The sequence below is a fragment of the Schistocerca serialis genome, chromosome 4, assembly GCF_023864345.2.
Source record: "Schistocerca serialis cubense isolate TAMUIC-IGC-003099 chromosome 4, iqSchSeri2.2, whole genome shotgun sequence".
Classification (NCBI taxonomy): Eukaryota; Metazoa; Arthropoda; class Insecta; order Orthoptera; family Acrididae; genus Schistocerca; species Schistocerca serialis.
The window spans coordinates 481,534,456-481,554,766 of NC_064641.1; the positions used below are offsets into that span (position 1 = coordinate 481,534,456).

The 20,311-nt window shown below is 39.4% G+C and overlaps 1 protein-coding gene across 1 annotated transcript in view; it reads right to left on the reverse strand.

The window, feature by feature from the left end:
- Positions 1–10,187: 10,187 nt before the first annotated feature.
- Positions 10,188–20,311, reverse strand: part of LOC126475168 (tRNA N6-adenosine threonylcarbamoyltransferase) — a 77,436-nt gene continuing 67,312 nt past the window's right edge. The window contains exon 6 of the mRNA XM_050102796.1: positions 10,188–10,394. Within this exon, the coding sequence (XP_049958753.1) occupies positions 10,358–10,394 (37 nt within the window). The 3' untranslated portion in view covers positions 10,188–10,357. The remainder of the gene's footprint in view (positions 10,395–20,311) is intronic.

The following is a 20,311-nucleotide window of genomic DNA, read 5'->3' on the forward strand; positions in this document are numbered from 1 at the left end:
ACATGCTGTAAAATCCAACCAGCAATTCACTTAGTTCTATGGTTGTGAACAAAGGCCTGCAGACTAGTGATCCAACTGTGTAAACAAGGAAAGGGGCAGGGGGATTGTGCTATTTCTTTCCTTCATTTGCACTGATGTTCCACTATGTTTCTTAGCAGCCTTTGCCTTTCTGTCTTGCCTTACTCAACCACATTTGGTTTGCTGGTCTGTGAGGGCACTCAGGAACTGTGTAGGATTTGTCGCGGGCTGTAAGTAGTCAACCTGTGAATTGGCACTATTTCCCGACTGGTATGTTTTATCCTTCCAGCAAGGCTTCAAACTCATCCACATGGACTAGACCTCAGGCAAGAACTGAGAAGTATTCCTAACCATTTTCAGGACTTAATTTTCTTGCTGCTTTATCCTCTTATTTGCCAAAAGTTAGCAGAGAAATTTGGAAAACTGTTGTATGTAAGAATATACACATTTATACTAAAATGTATATATGACAACTACCACTCTCCCACTGGAATTGCATCTGCTTCAGCACAACCTGTTAACTGCCTGTCAGGTTGACTTTAGTAAAGAATTCTCTACAAAACAAGCCACGTTCTCACTTATAAGTTAAACAGTATAAAGTATCCCACTGGTATTTTCTGTCACCTTCTCAATACTTTTAGTTGTGTGGGCCAGAATATTTTACATAGAAAGCTAAAATGAAATGACATTAATTGCATTCCTCTTGCATGAATGGAGTCAGAACTGGAGGCTGACACTGAATAACTGCACCACAACTATTTAAACTTTGTACGGACACAATACCATAAGTAACACCAAACAAGTTTTATTCTGTTTCCACATGAAGAGATCCACAATAATACTGAGTAAAGTACAGAACAGTACAAAGTCTCATAACTATAGAACAAGTCAACATAAAGTTTCGTTGGTGAGTATACAATATGTAAGTAAACATAAGTGAGGCTGAGGGCCCAGCATGCCAGGCTTATATTGGGCTTTTGTGCGCACAGAACAGTGCTTGCTGCACCTCCTTCCATGTTGCAAGGCGAATTCTCTATGCCGGCCGTGGAGGCACTTGTATCGCATGCCGATTGATTACATGAATTCACACTATAAGGTTCCAACACTCTTTCCTCCCTGGAGAAAAGTGTTCAGTGTCAAGATGCTCATGTCTTCAATAGCAGCTGACAACTGCTGGAGCAGGTGTCGTGCAGTCACAGGAGAATATGGTACGAAATGGTGCAGGCGTGGACAGATGCGACACCCACTCCCCAAGAGAGGCCACATGGAAGTACTGGTGATAATGATGCTGTATCTTGTCCACATCTGAGCATGCACCCAGCAACGGAGGCAGCTATGAAGATGGCCCAGCACTAACTACTCTGCCTGGCAGCAATACCACCCAAAGCAAAGACAGTGCCAAAACTGAAAGAGTCATGGATCACACTGCAGCAGCCAGTGCTGATGGTGGAGGTGGTCGCAACAGCAAACAGCTCTCCAGTGCATGTTCAGTCATGCATGGATGGAGCTCACCACAGTGTTATAACACCAGGCCATCGAAGGTGCGCATGATGCAGAGGCAGCAGTTTCAGCAAAAATGGATGACCACTAGTATCCACTTAGGACCAAACCCACAGGCCCAGATGGCGGAGCCCAGTTGGAATTGCTGCAAGATGGACACCGGAGCAGAAAAAGCAGCATACAGGGCTGGGTAGCCATGAAGCAGCACCGCCGGGCTATTGTCACTGACTGGAGTGAACCTATATGAATTCAGGAACATACCAAGGGCTTCCTTGGGAGAAGATAGGTTGATATATTTTTTCATGTGGGTTCTGATTATAGACTAGCTGCTCTGCCCCTCCACTGGACTCAGGATGAAAGAGAGAAGCTGTAACATTCCAGTTGCCACTCTGTGTACGAAAATCTTTAAAATCTTGTCACAAGCGAATATGGCAATCCTCCTATGAAAAAGATATTTGAGATAGTTGTGACCATAGCAGCCATGGGCAACAAACAACATAAGGAAATTATGAGAAAGCATTAACTACTACAAGCCAAAAGCAGTTAAGGAATGGACCTGCAAAATCAACATGAATAAGCTTCCAGGGGAGCTGGGGGCAAGCCATGGGGAAAAAGAGGCCTATCATGTTGTTTGACATTTGGTGCACTGCAGGCAGGCTGCCAAAATGTGCATGATGTCATCGTCAATACCCAGCTGAAACACGTGGTGGCACGTCAGCAATTTTGTAAGAAAAACACCCAAATGCTCTAGGTGGAGAGGGTGCCTGATGTCCCACCACAGGGCAGACGGGATCATAATCTGGGCACCGACTCTTCAGTAGTAAACAGTAACATTTCATCAAGAACTGAGAGGCAATGGTTGAGAGGATAACAATTACGTGATGGATCCAAGGCTCAGCCCAGTGGTTTATCTGGCCAACCATGGTGGACAAAGTGGATAACCTGTCCTAAGACAGAATCAGCTGCAACAGCCGCCACAATCCGAGAACTCGTAAGGGGAAAACCATCCACTGTGTTTTGGGCTTTGATGTCTAAATGGAAACATAACAGTTTATCCTCATCAAATGCTGGATTGTGGCCAATCAGCAATCGAGAAACAGCTGTTGTGTCGGGTGGTCAGAAAGGTATCTTATTGTTATAGCATGACGAAAACAGAGCCCACATTGTAGACAATGGACCGCTTCATCCAGTTAAGATGCCGGATGACTGAAAAGAGAAACCAGAGGTTTTTGATTAGTAATGAAATGAAACTTAGAACTGTCTGCAAGTAGTGCTATTGCGCCTGACTTAGAGTTTTGGAAGCTTACGCAGTAGGGTATTAAGAACTGTCCACATATTTGTGAGCAAGAATGGCCCCAAAGCCGTTTTGGGAGGCATCTGTAGCCAAAACAAGGTGCTGAATGTTGAATGTTAAGCATACTCGCAGGTAGCTGATCATTGAAAACGAAAATCTTTACATACGAGAGCATGAAGTGGCTGCATGAGGAAGAAATTTATGGTAGTATGCAATGTTTCTGAGAAAGAAACACCGACATGCTGGCGTAAATACTTGATGATAGTGCACAGGACTTCAAAACTGAGATACACTATAGATGGGTGAAATAATTGCAATTTGTTATAATCACATTTCTAACCAGTAGCCTGTAGCACCGTGAACAAGGCACAAACATTCCACAGATGTTCATCTGTTGAGTAACCTGAGACCACAATATCATCCAGGTAGTTAATGCACCTCAGTACGGAGGCCATGAATTGCTCCAAAAATCACTGGAAAAGGGGCAGGCATGCAAGCCACAGTGAATGATGGCACTGATATTGATATAACCCAAAAAGGGTATTCACTATGAGGACATTTTTGGATACATCATCCAGGGGCAGTTACATCTAGGCTTCTGACAAGTCTATTTTGGAAAAATACTGGCCACTGGAAAGCTGTACAAGTTCATCTGGATGGGATGAGTGAAAGGTATCAATAACAGACTGTGTATGCACAGAAACTTTGTATCAATAACAAACTGTGAATGCACAGAAACTTTAAAATCACCACAGAGCAGAAGATTCCTGTTAGGGTTTTTGACAGTTACCAACAAAGTAGACCATTCTCAAGAGGAAACAGGTGTGATAACACCCAAAGATAAAAGTCATTCTAGTACAAATTTGATCCAGTCCCATAAAGCTACTGGAACTGGACAAGCATGAAAAAAATGGAAGTGCGCCATCAGCTTCATTGTGATGCGAGTCTTGAAAGTAGTAGTACATCCTGACCCTTTCGAGAACAGCGTGGAATTTTCCAAGCAGAGCAAATATGTAACTTGATCCGATACCAGATGTGCCTTGTCAAAAACAGAGAACCCAAAAACTTTGAAGGCATCTGACCTAAATAAATTTTCAGTGTTGGCATCATCAACTACTATGAAAGTCAAAAGCCAAACAACTGCTTTGTACACTACAGAAGCAACATGGATATTCATCATTTGCTGTTCCTCATCAAGCGATGAGAGACAGGTGACAACACTGGTGATCCACAATCCACAAAGGTTTGATGGTTTAATAAAATCACTGCTGCAACCATGTCCACTTGTATTTTTAATATCTTTTCCATCACAGACACTTCAATGTAGTTTGTTGGAGCTACCATAACTTGGGAAACACTGTTCACATCGATGTTCCTGTCTGGTGAAGGAGGCTGAGAGATGCACATAGACAGTCTCCTCCCCCCCTCTTATTTTATAATGGTTGCAAGAGTCCAACACTTGGCGCATGCAGAACACACATGTTGAACAAAGCAATAAGATTACAATGGAAGAGGAGCAAGCACCTGCTGTTGTGAAACTGACTGCTGCTGCTGCCTAGCACAGTGCACTACTGTGTGGCATGGAGGCCGATGTTGCACTGCCCCAATGTCGTCTTTTATCACGTGAGCTAACCGACTGAGGCCGAGGAGGAGAGGAATCAATGGCAGCTACTTCAAAAGACTATGCAATGTTTAGAACATCTGTAAGAGATGGATTTTTCACATTGTAAAACACATTCACTAGCTTCCTTGTCAGTGGCCTGGCATGTTATAGCATCACGAACTATCATATCAGCATATGAGTCCTGGTGGGCCTCAGTAACAAACTGGCAAAGAAGAAATTCAAGAGAACCTTGAGGAGTAAAGACTGACACTTTAAACAAATGGCTTACACATCAGTACAACAAAGGCTGAGTTCATGATGTGTAACTTCAGTGACAATGATACATAAGCCACAGATATTATGCTTGATAACAGAACATTTCCCAGAGTTAAACATTTTAAGTACTAGGATCAGTAATGTCAGATGATGGACCTATTGAAGCAAATATAACTTGTAGAATAACATCTGGCTGGAACAAGTGAGGTACAATTTCAGGGGTTCTATGCAATGCAAAAGTGCTCATAAAAATCAAAGGCAAAATTTAACAAACGGCAGTAAGACCAGCCCTATTGTATTACAGTAAAGTTTGAGCAACAAAGAAGATTTATAACAGAAGCTCCATACAACAGAAATGGACCTGCAATGAGGGGTGGGCGGCGTAACATCTTGAAAGACAAAGTACGCAATGAATTCATGAGTGGTAGTTTTAAAGTCAACCTCATACATGAAAACTTTCAGAATACTGCCTGATATGGATCACATACAGCAATAAGATCTGATGACCACATCATGAAAAAAATGCCTTTCCTTGCCTACAAAGAGGATAGGGAGAGGAAGGCATCAAACCAGCTGGCTGAAGAATATTCAAAGTGATGATAAGATGCTAAGCTTTAGTGAAGATGCCTACCAGCGTGATAGATAAACATCAGTTATTTAATTTAACTGAAGAAAAAGCAACTTCCACCAATGGATCAGCATCCTCTTTAATTCTACTGTGTTAAACATAGCTTCAGCAATCAGATATAATTTACAGTAGTTAAATGGCAGTTGGTTAATTAACACAGTTAATAACAGCTCCAATTAGTAAGTGAAAATCTAGGTGTGTTCCATGGTTCTAAATGTTCTTATTCATGGTCAGAACAAGAATAACTTGTTGATTACCCATTGAAAAATCCACAATGGAATAACAACAACAACAGTACTATTGAAAGGTTAGGTTGCTACTCACCACATAGTGGAGGCATAGAGTCGCAAACAGGCACAATGAAATAGATTACTAAAATATTTACTCGTAAGAATGTGTGCGGCCTACTTCAGAAGGAGTACATTGTCCAAAAGCTTACAAATAAATATTTCAGTACTCCTTTTCATTGCACCTGTCTGCATCTCAATGCCTTCTCTAAGTGGTGAGTAACAATCTATCTTTTCCAAGGCACAGTACACATATATAACAAATAGCCATGCATGAAAATGCTATATTTCAGGGGGTCATATGTTGGGTTCTACTGATCGCAGAGATAAAGGGATCAAGTTATTTGACTAGCCCTTAGCCCACCGATGTTTGTACAGCTGTCAAAAGAACGGGCATACTGTAGCTATCCTACAGTACAAGGTCAAAATTTAAACATTACATACTTCGTGCAGCTCAGGCAAAATGAACAAACCAGTTGGTTCTTTTGCATTAGGTATGGTCTAGGGTGGATCTTACATGACTTATAAAAGAACATTTGTTCATGGGTGATTCCTGAGAACACCCTGAAAAACCATGATTTTTGGGTACGTAAAGTAACAATTATGAAGATGGCCACTTCTGTAATTTCTTTCCATGTCAGATCTTCAAAATTTTTACCATTTGTTCCTAAGATGATATTCTGTGGAAACTTCAAAACTTTTATCAATATCATTGTGTGTTACAGAGGTCCAGATGTTTAAAGTTACCGTACTTCTGCATGTAAAATAAGCACATAATATCTGGTCTAAGGCATAAATGTAGCTTTAACTGACCTAGTAAACAGATGACGGGGGTTCTAGGATCATCTCAATGATTCTGAGATTTTAAGTTAACAACACTATGAAAATGATAAATTGCTACTCGCCGTTAAGACGACACGAGTTGCAGACAGGCATGGTGGAAAGACTGTTATTCATCTTCTTCAGAAAGGAAAGCAAGCACACCTCATAGTCACACGACCACTATCTATGGCTGCTCCAGTCGCAATGCAACTATGTCATGTTGAACAGAAGCAGCAATCTGGAATACAGATTAGTGGAGACCATACGTAGGCTTGGGGGTCTGGATTTTGTAACGTGAACTTCAACAAGTTGTTATAGGGGACAGCAAATTTTGGACCAAAATTTTGAAGACATGGGTGTAGGGGTTGGACCTGCCAGTATTTTTGAGCTATCAAGGTATATTGGAGACAGTGGAAATATAAAGAAAGTCAAAAGAAGACAGTGCAGCAAGTCAGAGAGAAGACAGTGGCAGTGGGATATACTGTAAATCAATTGGAGAAAAAGGAGACATTGGGAGGGGGACATATACAGACAGTGGCAGTAAGAGGAGATGCTGAGTATGATTAATTACAAAGGGAGACTGGGTAAAGGACGTAGAATGTTCTGTGTTAGAAGAGTGAAATATGTTATCATGTCAAAGTTTTTGTTAAGGAACACGGAATGAGGACTGAACATCTAGTTACCAATTTTCTGTCAGAACCTTTTAAAGAGGAGCGCATTCACCTCCTTTTTTGTGCTCCAACACGGGCATTTTTCAGCTGGTATAATTAATTAACCACATAGACATCTGCTATGTCCACCTGTACTGTTTATGGCTATTTTTTTCAAAACTTCCAAATTTTGAAAGCAAACTAAGGCGAAAGGCTTCACGTATTTATAATCAACTGGGTAGAGATAACAGGACCAGTTTCTTCTTATAAATCTCATATACATCTTGTCTATGTGAAAAATGGGATGCCTATAGTTCCTTTTGCATGAATATAAACTGAACATTCAGTGCTGTATTACAATGAATACTCTTTAGTAGAGGACATGACATGATGAACACTTGTGACAACATAACTGTGTGCAAGACCGGGACTCGCACCCAGATACATATCTTTCATGAGGTATGGAGAGTAACTGAAAGCATGCTGAAGCTTTGGCACGATCAGCCAGATGTAGTCCCATGGCCCACAATAGGCTGGTAACTTAGTTAGTCCATCATACAGTTTTAACTTGCGAATATATGCTATACTATGTTGTCTGAGAGGTTACATTTCTAGCAATTCCTCATTTACAAAGATAAATTTCAATTTACATGTTTCAAATTTCATTCTGAATTTTTTTCTATATTTAGGAACATGAACTATTGAACTGTCACCTGATGTTTAACACAAGCAATTTCCATTGTCTATAGTTGACTACAATACTTTATCTACACTGATCATTTGCATTTAAAAATAAAGTGTCCTCAATGCATAATTCCAATACCAGAAATTTGCAACTAGTAAATCTTTGACAAATTACCACTCAAGACATGAGTATTAACATTTACAGTAGCACTAATCACATTATAAAATACAATTATTGTTGCGCTGTCACTTTGTCATATTTTACGTACATATTTGATCCTTCCTTCCTCACCTTCCACGCTGCAAACCTTCATATGAAATGTTTCTGTCTCTGCTTCTGTCCATAAAAAACCTCAGTGATAAAACTCATTTGTATATTCTGTGATTGTGCAGTTTTCAATTAGTATAGGAATTTAAATAACTTACCTAGTAACTCAGTACTTCTGCAATCAGAGGATATGTTCAGTTCCTGCTGTCTATCTTTTTATCATCAATCCACTATGGTAACACTTAAATGAAACATTCATCAAGAAAACTCGCCTTGGTACTGGATAATATGTTATTTGTCTGTATGATTTCTTTTATTTCTTTCCAAGGTTCCCACTTTATTATTAAATCACATCACCTCATCAAACACATTTAGGAGGATGACTGACATGTGTGAAACAGAGACAACACGGCGTTTGTAAAATCATAAACTATAATGCACTGCAAAATGAGGTGTGCATTTCAAACACAGCAAAAGCATTAAAAACTGTGTAACCATTTATATTACACATTGTTTACCTAGTGTTTCAAAATGTGCTTCAAAGGTGTTACCTCAATGAGAATCTACAGAGACTCGTGCAGTTGGGCTGCAGTCACAGTGGGATGAAGATGGTCACCAGAAACCACCACCAGACATTGCCTGTTATCATCCGTCAGCAACCTGATCACATTGTGTCCAATCTCCTACATATGTTTTTGGTGGGATGGGAGCCAAACCATTTCTGAGCTTAGATACAAGTCCTGCGTCGCAACTTTTCTCATTAACATGATGACAAATGTAAGTGACTCACCTTTGTGTGTGTCTGTATTCAGTACTTCCATGGTTTAAAAAAGGTTCGAGTACTGTGAGTAGCATACTTATTTTTGCTTTTTTAAAAACCATATTTATTAAAAAGTGTAAATATGATTTAAAACATGTGAAATCATATTCTTAATCAAATTAACAACTTGTTTTTAACTATGAGCTGTGTGAAAATAAATTAATGAAAAAATTATGTGCATCAATGATGCTGTTAAATATCTAAAAATAAAAAATTATATGTTTTTCTATTTTCGGCCAAATTTTAATTTGCTGTGTTTGCTTGTGTATCCTTGCACACAGGAACTTAAAATAAAAAGATGTTACATAAATTTTAAAAATATGATTCCATACTGATTATTTAAAATTTCAATTTGATAATAAATATAGATTTTTTTTTAAATTGCTACTAGCAAGACTCGTATAGCAACTTCCTAATTACAAATAGATTATGCTACACTCTGAGCTGCCAATGAAATCATTAAGACATTAGAGCCATTTTGTACTTAACAGTGCTCAGTAATTTTCTAATCTTCAGAGGCAATTTTTTCCAAGTCTTTTTGGGAATTGTGCTGAACTGCTTTACAAAACAGATATTTGAGCACTGATGTTAAAGTCTGAAAAAATTTATAATCAGAACAAGAAACTGACCCCTGATTTAGCAGCACAATCCCCCAATGAGGCAGTTATGTATTGAGGTAATTAGTAATCAAATAAGCGGTTGGTGGAGGTCTGATGCAACTGCAGTATTTAATGCTTCAAGAGGGTCATTATTGTCACGTAACACTTGTGTGTGGAAACCAAGTGATACAAAGAAAGATTTATTTTATTATTGTTTAATAAAACAGTGATTTAGGCCATATAAAGTTAGTTTATTTGATCATTGTTAATTATACTCAGAGTAACCACATTATGAAAAATGGCACATCTGCTAGTGGGTTAGTAAAGGACAAAGTAGCAAATTAACACAATGTACTCTGAGATATATCACTGTTATGATACTTCTCATCCTCAGAATGCCACAAACTCCGTATACGGAACTTATAAGTTTCTCTCAATACGAGTTTTGGATGTGGCTATGTCGTCCAATTCAGCCAAAGAAAAAACTGATTTTAATTTTGCCAACCATTGTCTGAAATCTGTACACTCAGTCACTGAAAGCAGTTGAACTGAGAATGCATACATACTGACATACAGATTTGAAAAGGTCAGCTGTCAGAGGAATCCCTCTGTGATCACAGCCTCAGACATCATCACTGTTCAGAACATCGATAAGAAAGGATTTCAATTAAAATGAAGTAAGAACAATTACAAAGATATTACTTTTATATTTAATACTCTAATGATTAAAACAACAACTTCATTTTTGACAAGCAGTTATTTTTATTTGAGAGCTCTTTATTTTTACACTTTCTGACAGTCATCATATTCAGAGAGGTACAGTCTCCTGCTTGTGCAAGTATGGTACAAACAAGTAAGAGGATTGACATATTCCTTCTGTTCCGTTTGGATGTCCCATTCCACATATTCTACCTCCAAGTCACTTCTACTTCATCAGTCCGATATCTGTAAACACATTATTACGAAACATTAACACAAGACACCTGCCCACCACTATGAACTGCAAAGAAATATGCGCACCTACACCAAATGTAAAACGCGTGCATGCGCACGGAATCGCACGCACGCACGCACGCACACCCACGCGTGCGCGCGCGCACACACACACACACACACACACACACACACACACATATATATATATATATATATATATATATATATATATATATATATATATATATATATATATATATATATATATATATATATATTTATTTTGCACATGTGAACAAGTTATCAATATTTCAAAATAAAGATCATCAAGCACATAAAAAAAATGTTCTAGTTAAATACGTTGTCTGCTGCAGAATGCTATAGACAAAAAATTATTTCATTTGTTACAAGTGCAACAGGCAGTCATATTTGATGACACTTTCACTAAAAAAGCAATTAACATTTAATGATTTGTAATTGAAACTGATTCAGCATGCTGAAAGTCAAACTTAATTAAATTAACTGTATTAAAACATATGCACATTCATCTGAAATGGATCAGTTATTTCTTCCAATCAAGAACAAATTTTGTGAAGAATGTGAAGAATATTTAGACTAATATTTAAACTATCATTGGCAGGTAGTTTTGGAGGGTGGGAAGGTGGAGGAGATTGGGGGGATGGGAGGGGTGGAGGGTGAGGGGAAAGATGCTCCTTGGCAGTGGCTGTAACCTTAGAGTTAAGAGAAAGAGTGTACATCAACCGATGTGTTCCGAATTCTGTGTGTATAGAGAAGCAAAAATGTCTTCCTGCATTATTCTCAAGTATTTACTTCACAAATATTTGTGTAACAGGCAAAATCCTTGGAGGCAAGCTTAGAGAGAAAGACAATGATCAATGGACTTCTTCACAGAATGTATGACAAAGGAGATGAGTGCAGTAATAATGTGGAACAACGAGGGAGGTAGTTTTAAGTTTCGAAATGAGTCAGTCAGTTAATGTTATGTAATTATTGTACTCCTTTTGATGGAGTTCAATGTGACCAAGCACAAATTAAAATAAGTCAAGGATCTGCAGAGAGTAGTGGCTAGTGGTGAATAACGCATCTTATTTAAATAATATACAGCGACGGTGGAATCATGACCTCTTAAGAATGTGATGACATAATTTGGCTTGAAGTTATACAATGCACTGGTATAGAATCTTCCACTACACTGAACAACCTTTGAAGTTCGAGGGAAATTGGGTTGCAGGAAGTGGTGGTTTAAGATGATGATTTCGAGGGGCTCAACTTCAAGGTCATCAGTTCTTCCATCCTCATGGATTTGGTAATGAGATACAATATGAGAGAATGCTTAAAAATATCAAAAAATTGGGAAAATGTAACATCAGTATCAAAAAATTGGGAAAATGTAACATCAGTATCAAAAAATTGGGAAAATGTAACATCAGTATGAAAAGGATAGTTGCAATTCACCACATAGTGGAGATGCTGAGTCATAGGTAGGCACAACAGGATTGTCACACAATACGCTTTCGGCCAACAAGGCCTTTATCATCAAAAATAGACCCCCCCCCCCCCCCCACACACACACACACACACACGGTGGTCCTCCATCTAACCTCCTGACTACACCCAGCTGCCCTGCCCTCTCTCCATCTCGCCCTTGTTACGTTCCCACAGCAGCACTTTACTATACCCCACCCTTACCCTGCTATCCCTCCCCCTCCCCGCCCCACCTTCTTTCTTCCCCTACCAGGTTTCCTCTCCAATTATAGTTCCTGTTCGTAGTCTGGCTTCAGCCGCCAGAGACTTTGATCATGTGATGTGAATTTTGTGTGTGTGTGTGTGTGTGTGTGTGTGTGTGTGTGTGTGTATGCGCGCTGTCTAATTTTGAAAAAGGCCTTGTTGGCCCTAAGCTAACTGTGTGACAGTCTTTTTGTTGTGCCTATCTATAATTCAGCATCTCTGCTATATGGTGAGTAGCGACTATCCTTTTCATAATACTGTTACATTCTATCCTTGATTTCTCATTGTTTAAAAAATTGGCAGATCTATTTCATTCAGTTGATACCTGTAACAAATCATTTAGATAAAATAGATTTTAAAAAGAAAAACAGATACCTAATAATAGTGGTAAAATTATTACCAAGAAAAGAAGAGGGAATGGTATGCCATAACAGAGAGACAGGAGGTATGGAGAAGTATGACGGGATACGGAAGTCAAGTAAGAAGGAACAGACTGAATATCATATTAACTGAATGAAAGATAAGGAATGAGTATTACTAACAACATGAAATATGAGTATTATATGGAAAAAAGATGACAATGCGCTTTCAGATGCAAGACAACATGATCTTTAGCACCTGTACCAGCCTCCTGCTCAATTTTTGCTAGGCTACTATTTTAGAATAAAGAAGAGAAAAAATATCATGTAAATTACTAAAAAGAGTACAGGAGATGTATTTGGTTACCCGAACATTGGACTGACAATGGATTATCAATCCATCTATAGCATCTATAGAACAGACAAGTTTAGCACACATAAGCTTCCATACTAATGGCTGAAGATAAGTTAACACTGCACTTTTTTTTTTAATATGCACCGCATAACTCTTCTTATCAACTATAATTGGCAGCTACCTTCTCATTAAAAAAAGAAGACTGACATACTGAATCACAAATACTGTAAGTGCTGCAAATTGCTAGGTCTCCCCTCTGAACTACAAATCCACAAATCAAATTTAATATCTTAAGCTGAGATAAATAAATACCACTTTGTTTCACCAGCCTTGCCCTTCACCATCAGATACTTATTCCACTGAAAAATCAAACAATGGAAAATCTAGAATGGAAAAACGACAATATTTTGAAAAGGACAGATTGCTACTCACCATATAGTGGAGTTGTTGGGTCGCAGAGAGGCACAACAAAAAGACTGCTAAACAAGTAAGCTTTCGGTTTGTTATGGCTGTCTGCAACTAACATGTCCACTGTATGGTGAGTAGTAATCTATCCTTTCCATAACACAGTCATTATTCCACAGAAGAATGACATGCAGATTCAAAAGTGAGATGGAAGCATCAAGGAAAACGACACATTGTCACATGGGATAACTTTTAGACCTAATGGATACTATGCTAACTTGTTACTACATCTTTACATCTCTGCCAAATTCCAACATTTTCTGAAACCCAGAAGAATTATACATGCTTCTCCCAAATTTACAGCAAAAATGAGAACCCATAAAGTCAGGAACATTCTGTTTGCTGAGTACATTATTTTGATAAAGTACACAGAGGAGATTGTAGGGAATTTGATGTATGAGAAAAAACATCCTCTAATCACACGTCATGCATTCCAGTACCTCAAACACCACGTAAGACATAGCGCTTAATAATTAAAATTGACAGAGGAGATAAATCCAGAAAACAGTTACCAAAATATCACAACCAAATGGGTCTATATCACATAAAAATTATCTTGTTTGTTTAAAACTTAAACAAAAAAGACAAATCAGAAGTCTACATTTCATGCAGACAATAATGTTGCTACTTGGGTAATGGAACACTAGTATAATAGTGAGATGCTTGTATTGCTTTACATATCTGCTGCTTCATGATAAGTTAGTGTTCAGTGGTGGCTCATCATTGAAGTTATGAATACGGCTGGTTCTAAAATTGTCTAATCACTGCAACTCACTCACAGAATAGGCGTGTGTGTGCGCGCGCGCCCGCCCACCCACACAAACACACACACACACAAACACACACACACACACACACACACACACACACACACACACACAAATTAAGCACAGGAGGGGGGGGGGGGGGGGAACAGAGTTATTCGATATTGCAACTCCTGTGATTAAAAAAAATTGCAATGAGGAACTTAGGTCTCTTGTTCAAAACAAGTTGATAGAAGTTAGAAAACTTGGCACTTAAAACTGCAAGTGGATGTAAGAAGAGTACCAGAACATGAAAACTGTCATGGAAGTTGTCCGAGGACAACATGTCTCATACTTGCAACACAGGCCTTCTAAAGATCGAAGAAAACATTAGATAGGAGCTTCCTGTGTAGAAAGTATCACGTACACCCACTAGCACATAAAGTCATCCTTTTTCTTGCAATATCTTTCAGTTCATTTTGTATATAAAATGTATCATATTATCAAAACACCTTTCAATTCATTTTTTTTCCTTTCAAGCTGTATCTCTTCACCAACTAACCAAAGTTATTTTTGTTCAATGAACTTCATTGCTGCATAACAACTTCCCATTCAGCTGAGAACACGTACTACTTTAGTACTTAAAAACATTTTGTTTTCAAGAGAAAAATGATGAAAATAAACACTTCATGTGTTACTAGGACCCATACTACATAAATCTTGCAAATATTCTCAAGTAAAATTATTTTGTACTCAATATGAATGTATTGCTGTGTTTTGATTCACACACTTTTATAAATGAAAGTGAGACAGTGAATTCAAAAACCGAAATGTACACCCTAAAACCAGTAGTCTCAAGCATAAACACAAAGCTATTTGGATATTAGGAGATACAGATATTTATTTAAATGTTTGGCATGATGCACAGTACCAGGCTCTGCCTTTGTGCAACTGTTTTTATGTATGAATCAAAATGAAGAGACACAATCATGTAGTGGGATTGGACTTCAAAAGTGAATTTAGGTCAGTCGCATATGGTCAAACTGCATTAAAAAATTCAGGATGGTGCTATGAGTCAAAGTCAAGGTATGTGCAATAATTTACTGAGTATCATGTGAAATCATGTGATCATGTGATTACTGAGTATCTTTTCACATGGTATGCATTGTTGTGATGCTATCTCTAGCAACCACATTGATACACTTGATGGTGTAACATGCCTTGTTGGAGTAAAAGCAGAACATCATGGAAATGCACTGTATGTGGTATTAATAAAGAGTCGCTCATTCTAAAGCACTAAAAACTGAACAACACATCAGGGCACAGATTCTATGAGGTATTGGAATCTCCTGGAGAGATAGTGATCCACACATCTTGCAATGCTACTCTCAACCATACTCATGGAGTTGGTGCTGGTTCATCAAGTATACACAGGTATCGACAGCATCTCCTAAATGTTTGACTGATTTAAGATTTGGTGATCTGGGGGATCAAGCCATGGTCATGAATTCTCTTCAGTGATCATTAAACCACCTGTGTGCAACCAAACAGCATTGATATGTTGCTTTGTCCTCTCAGAACATGACCTCTTCATTAGGGCACTTTAATGTCAGAAAGGGATATGGACTGTCTACAAGAATGGTCACATATAATAGTCCCTGCAACAGGACAATGGCCCTAATTGCAACCATTTCAACAAAGCCCATACCGTAACGGAACCAACCCCTGCTGGGATATAACACTGTCACAGGCAAGGTCTGTAGCTTCAATGGGGAAAACACTGAATTCTCATGTTCCCATCAACTCAATAGAACTGAAGCTGAGTTTCACCTGCCCGAGCAGCATACTGGCTTTGTTGTACAGTTCAGTGTCTATGTTAGTGGGCCCATGCTAGTCATTAAGGTCTGTGCTGAGATGTCACCAAAGGGGCAATAGTCTGTCAGTGGCTACTGAAGCCTGCACAGTGCACTGGTCTCCACACTGTTCTGGTAGAAATGGGTTCATGATGCCCCACATTCAAATTGTTTGCTTCCACAGTAGACCATAAAACATTCTGCACAGTTCATCTGTTCATAAAATACTTGTGGTTGCCCTGGGTAGTGGTTAACACATGTTGAATCACTGTCTCTGGGATACTGATGATACCTGTTCACCTCAAAGGGCTGATCTCTCATGTCACCTCTGATATGCTGTCACCCATGCGCCTGATATACCTTTAGTCATGATGCACACAATTTCAGAGATTGCGTGTCCGTACAGTTCACAGGTCCGCATATAGAGGCCTCCTGGCACACTATGGTGAACCGCGAAAGAAACAATATTATTTAAGCAATTGCAAATGAGTGCTTGTTCGGTTCTGTAACCTGTATTACTGCTGTCCATTCAAGGGATTCAGTGCTATGCACGACCTGTGCCTGTTTGTATCTTACGCTCGCTCTACAAAGTACTGTGTTTCATAAATCATGTTAGTACTTTCTATAAAAAACTTGGCGACGACAATGGGATTACATTTTCTCCGTGTGTTAATGTCAAGTGTTAAGTCAGACAACAAACATCTCGATGGAAGATATACTAAACGTATCACTGGCCACCAACAAGCTTTCGTGGAACAACAGCACACACTCTCCACTGTTCCCAATCAAGTGGCATCTGAGTGCTTGTGATGAAACAATCCGGGATAATTTTACTTCCCCTCTTGTTTTGCCATCTGCCTCCTTAAAATTCATTTTTTCGTGTCTAACTAATTACCGTTAACACATGCCAGTATAATCTACATTTTCATAAAAGAGAAAGGTTAGCCCTCAGTTTTTAAGATTCTAACACACGATCTAATTTTGTGCTTAGTTTTATGTACGTAATTGATTTTTCAACTTATTTTGACTATTCCTAGTTGGTATCTTTCATTATAGGGCGAAATCAGTAATTGTTTCATAACTTAAATTCTATTGTTGACTTATAAACAAATATAAATTCTGTACTAATTATACACATTTGAAGGAACAACTAACAGTATTCTTAAAGGATCTATTTGGCCCTATTCGAAAATGTGTTTGCTAAGTCAACCCTTAATTAATTCCAAAGTAATCAACAGTTTCATCAAAAGTATTGTCTGTATAACTATATATGTTAATTTCATGATTTAAACAAATAATTCAGCTTAATCCTTGTAGTAGACAAAACTGTTAAAAAGATGTATTCAGTTAATTTAATGAGTCAAGTTTTAAATGTAATTTCTGTAAAGTTAACTTCAAGCAATGTGCAGTTTCAGTACCTATTATTGTGAGGATATGTAAGGGCCTGATTTTTGGTCCCGAGACAGTCAGTCCACGCGAGTTTCAGACAGGAAACCTTGTTGGTTAGAACAACAACAATGCATGTGTGAAATAAGTGTAACACAATCAGACCATGTGTTAAAACAATGACAGTGTCTGTTCTATACGTACCTTATTATTCTAAAAGACTGAAATGTGTGGTTATGTTTTTTACTGGTCATAGATGTTCAACAGTAATCTACTGAAGCAGTATGTGGATGTTTGGCTGAAACCTATTAATGAGGCTTATCGAAAGTTAAGCATAGAGTACTGACCATATATAACTGTGTATTATTGGGAGGTTGTGAACAGTGAAATGCAACCCGTCGGCTACATTATTTACAGTGTTGAAATTACAAACCTCATGTTTCAGCCAGTGTAGCAATGCAGTACATTGACACCAAGGACAATCAACGAAGAAATAAAGCGGGCAGCCATCACATGTTCACAGCATGTTCTCTTCCACCAGTACAACCATCACCCTTTCTGACATATGATGAATCAGCTGAAGATTGGAACTCCTAAGAGACACAGTTATTTCAACATTTCCAGGTGTTTCATGTGGGTAATGCAAAATTGTGCTTTCTTTTTTCCTGGCTGTATCTGTTGTTGTGGCAACTTACGCCTTTGCAAGAACCAACCAGCTTATCATTTGATGGAATGTGCAAGCTTCTCTCAACCTATTACTGTGACAGAACACATGTCACTGCAACGTATGTCGAATTTTACCATGCTCAGAAATGCCCAAACCAATCTTACAAAGCCTGGGCTGCAGAATTACACAGGTTGGGCTGTCATCATAAATTTGTCACTACTTCATCTACATACATACTCTGCAATCCACCATACCGTGCGTGGCGGAGGGTACTTCGTACCACAAAAGTACCCATCAAAAATCCTACGCTGATCACATGGTGCACAATGTTGTTATTCTTCCTGCTATTCTTCCAAGCCTTACGGATGTGCTCAATATATGACAGTCCTTCGAAGTGTCCAAGCTGCAGGCAAATCAGATTGGTGGTTGGGAGGAGGTATTGGAATTTCCTCAGTCAACCGCTGTTGGGCACGCTGCATGTGTTCAGGATAATGGGGAAGCCATTGTAGTTATACAACCCTTGACTCAGATTCACATGGGGTAGCATTATTGATGGCCACAGCAGCAACAAGCCGTGTCACAACAGTGGCCGTGTCGCCCCGTTCATCTTGCCCGTACTGCTTCGTCCAACATGAGAGTGCTGTATTGCCCTAAGCATTGGGCTGTTTGTAACAAGTGTTGAAAGAGAGGCCACACTGCGTCGGTGTGTAGCTACTCTTCAAACATGGCGGACACAGTAGTACCAATGGCCATCAACTGTGTCTCTACAACGAACGTCACCCCAAACAAAATGTTTATTGACCTGTGCGTGTTTAATACACCACTAAACATGCAAGTGGACACAGGTGCTGCAGTGACTTTCATAAGCGGACAAACGTACATGGACTTACACAGGTTTCACAGAAGCTGGTTAGCTACAATAGACAGCAGATACTGATACTAAGTCAGTTCTTCACTCCTGTATCTTACAAATCTGATGTTCATCCTCTCACCTTCCTTGTTGTGAATCATTCTCATACAACAGACCTGTTCGGCTTAGATGCGTTTAATGCTTTCAGTTTCTCCGCTGGCAATGAGGTAAATTTTGTGTCGGATCAAGTCCCGTACCAGCAACTGGAGTCCCTCTGTTCTGAGTGTTTGTCATCAGATCCATTACCAGCCAACATCACAATGCGTCAATGCCGATGCCTAATTTCACCTACCGATCGGACCAGACCCAGTGTTCAATCAGGACTACTTGCTTTGTTTCTACTTAGACATTGAGAACCAGAACATGGTCGATGGTTTTCCATTCACTAGTGCCATGACAGCATTGGCTGTTACGGCGGATCCTGTACTCAGTAAGGTACTCTCTTTTGTGTAATACCTGTGGCCGGAAAAACCCCCAGCCATGCCTCTGATTCCTTGCATAATTACTTCTCCCTCAAGCACCATGTTTCAGTATTTGATGGGGTTCTTTTGTTAGCTACAGAGGACATTGCTACCCCCGTTATTATTCCTGCTTCCTTATGCCGTAATGTACTGCAGTTTCTGCATGTCAGTCATTGGGAACCTCTCACCCACCAAAGCTTTGGCACGCCAGTTGGGCATTGATGGTGACATTATGCAGCTTATTGCTGCTTGCACTCACTGTGTTCAGCAACAGGCAGCTCTGTGGACATCCTTTTCCCCATGGGCGACACCGCAGCGCCTGTGGGAGTATCTACATCATGGGTGGGCACAAGAGCTGCTTGCATGGTTGCCCATGGGCACCGTGAGCCACGAGGGCAACATTGATCCACTGTGAGGGCACATAGTGCAGATAGCAGAGTTGTGCAATGTGGCAGGGCGCTTGGGTATGTATATTGCACCAAGAGCAACCATCCCACTGTTAGAGTGCTTCGCGCACACAACTGAGTATGGACAAGCTAACGGATGTCGTTCTGGTGGAACACACACAAGTCCGAGGTCATTTCACACATACGTAGTGTCCGTGAACTTGGCGCCGGTACACGTTTATCAGGAAGCCAATCGTATGTGGCACAACATGTGTGTGTGGGAGGTAAGTGTAAAACATGCTTACCTGAAGCCTGTGTACCCTGTACCACGCAACGGTTGGCTGTGAACGGATGAAAAACAGTTTAGAACCATTGTAACATGTTCTACTTTCATGGCCACAAATAGGAAACAGACGTAAAGGATTAACAAACAAACACATTCGTATTGTAAGTGTTACGTTATATTTACACAGACGTGTGTAGTTCAGAGGAGGGGTACCACATACGAATAGGACATAGACATTATTTTACGTCATCCTGGATATTTTTACAATGATTTTGAACTAGCATCTCAATATTTGGTGTGAAATTA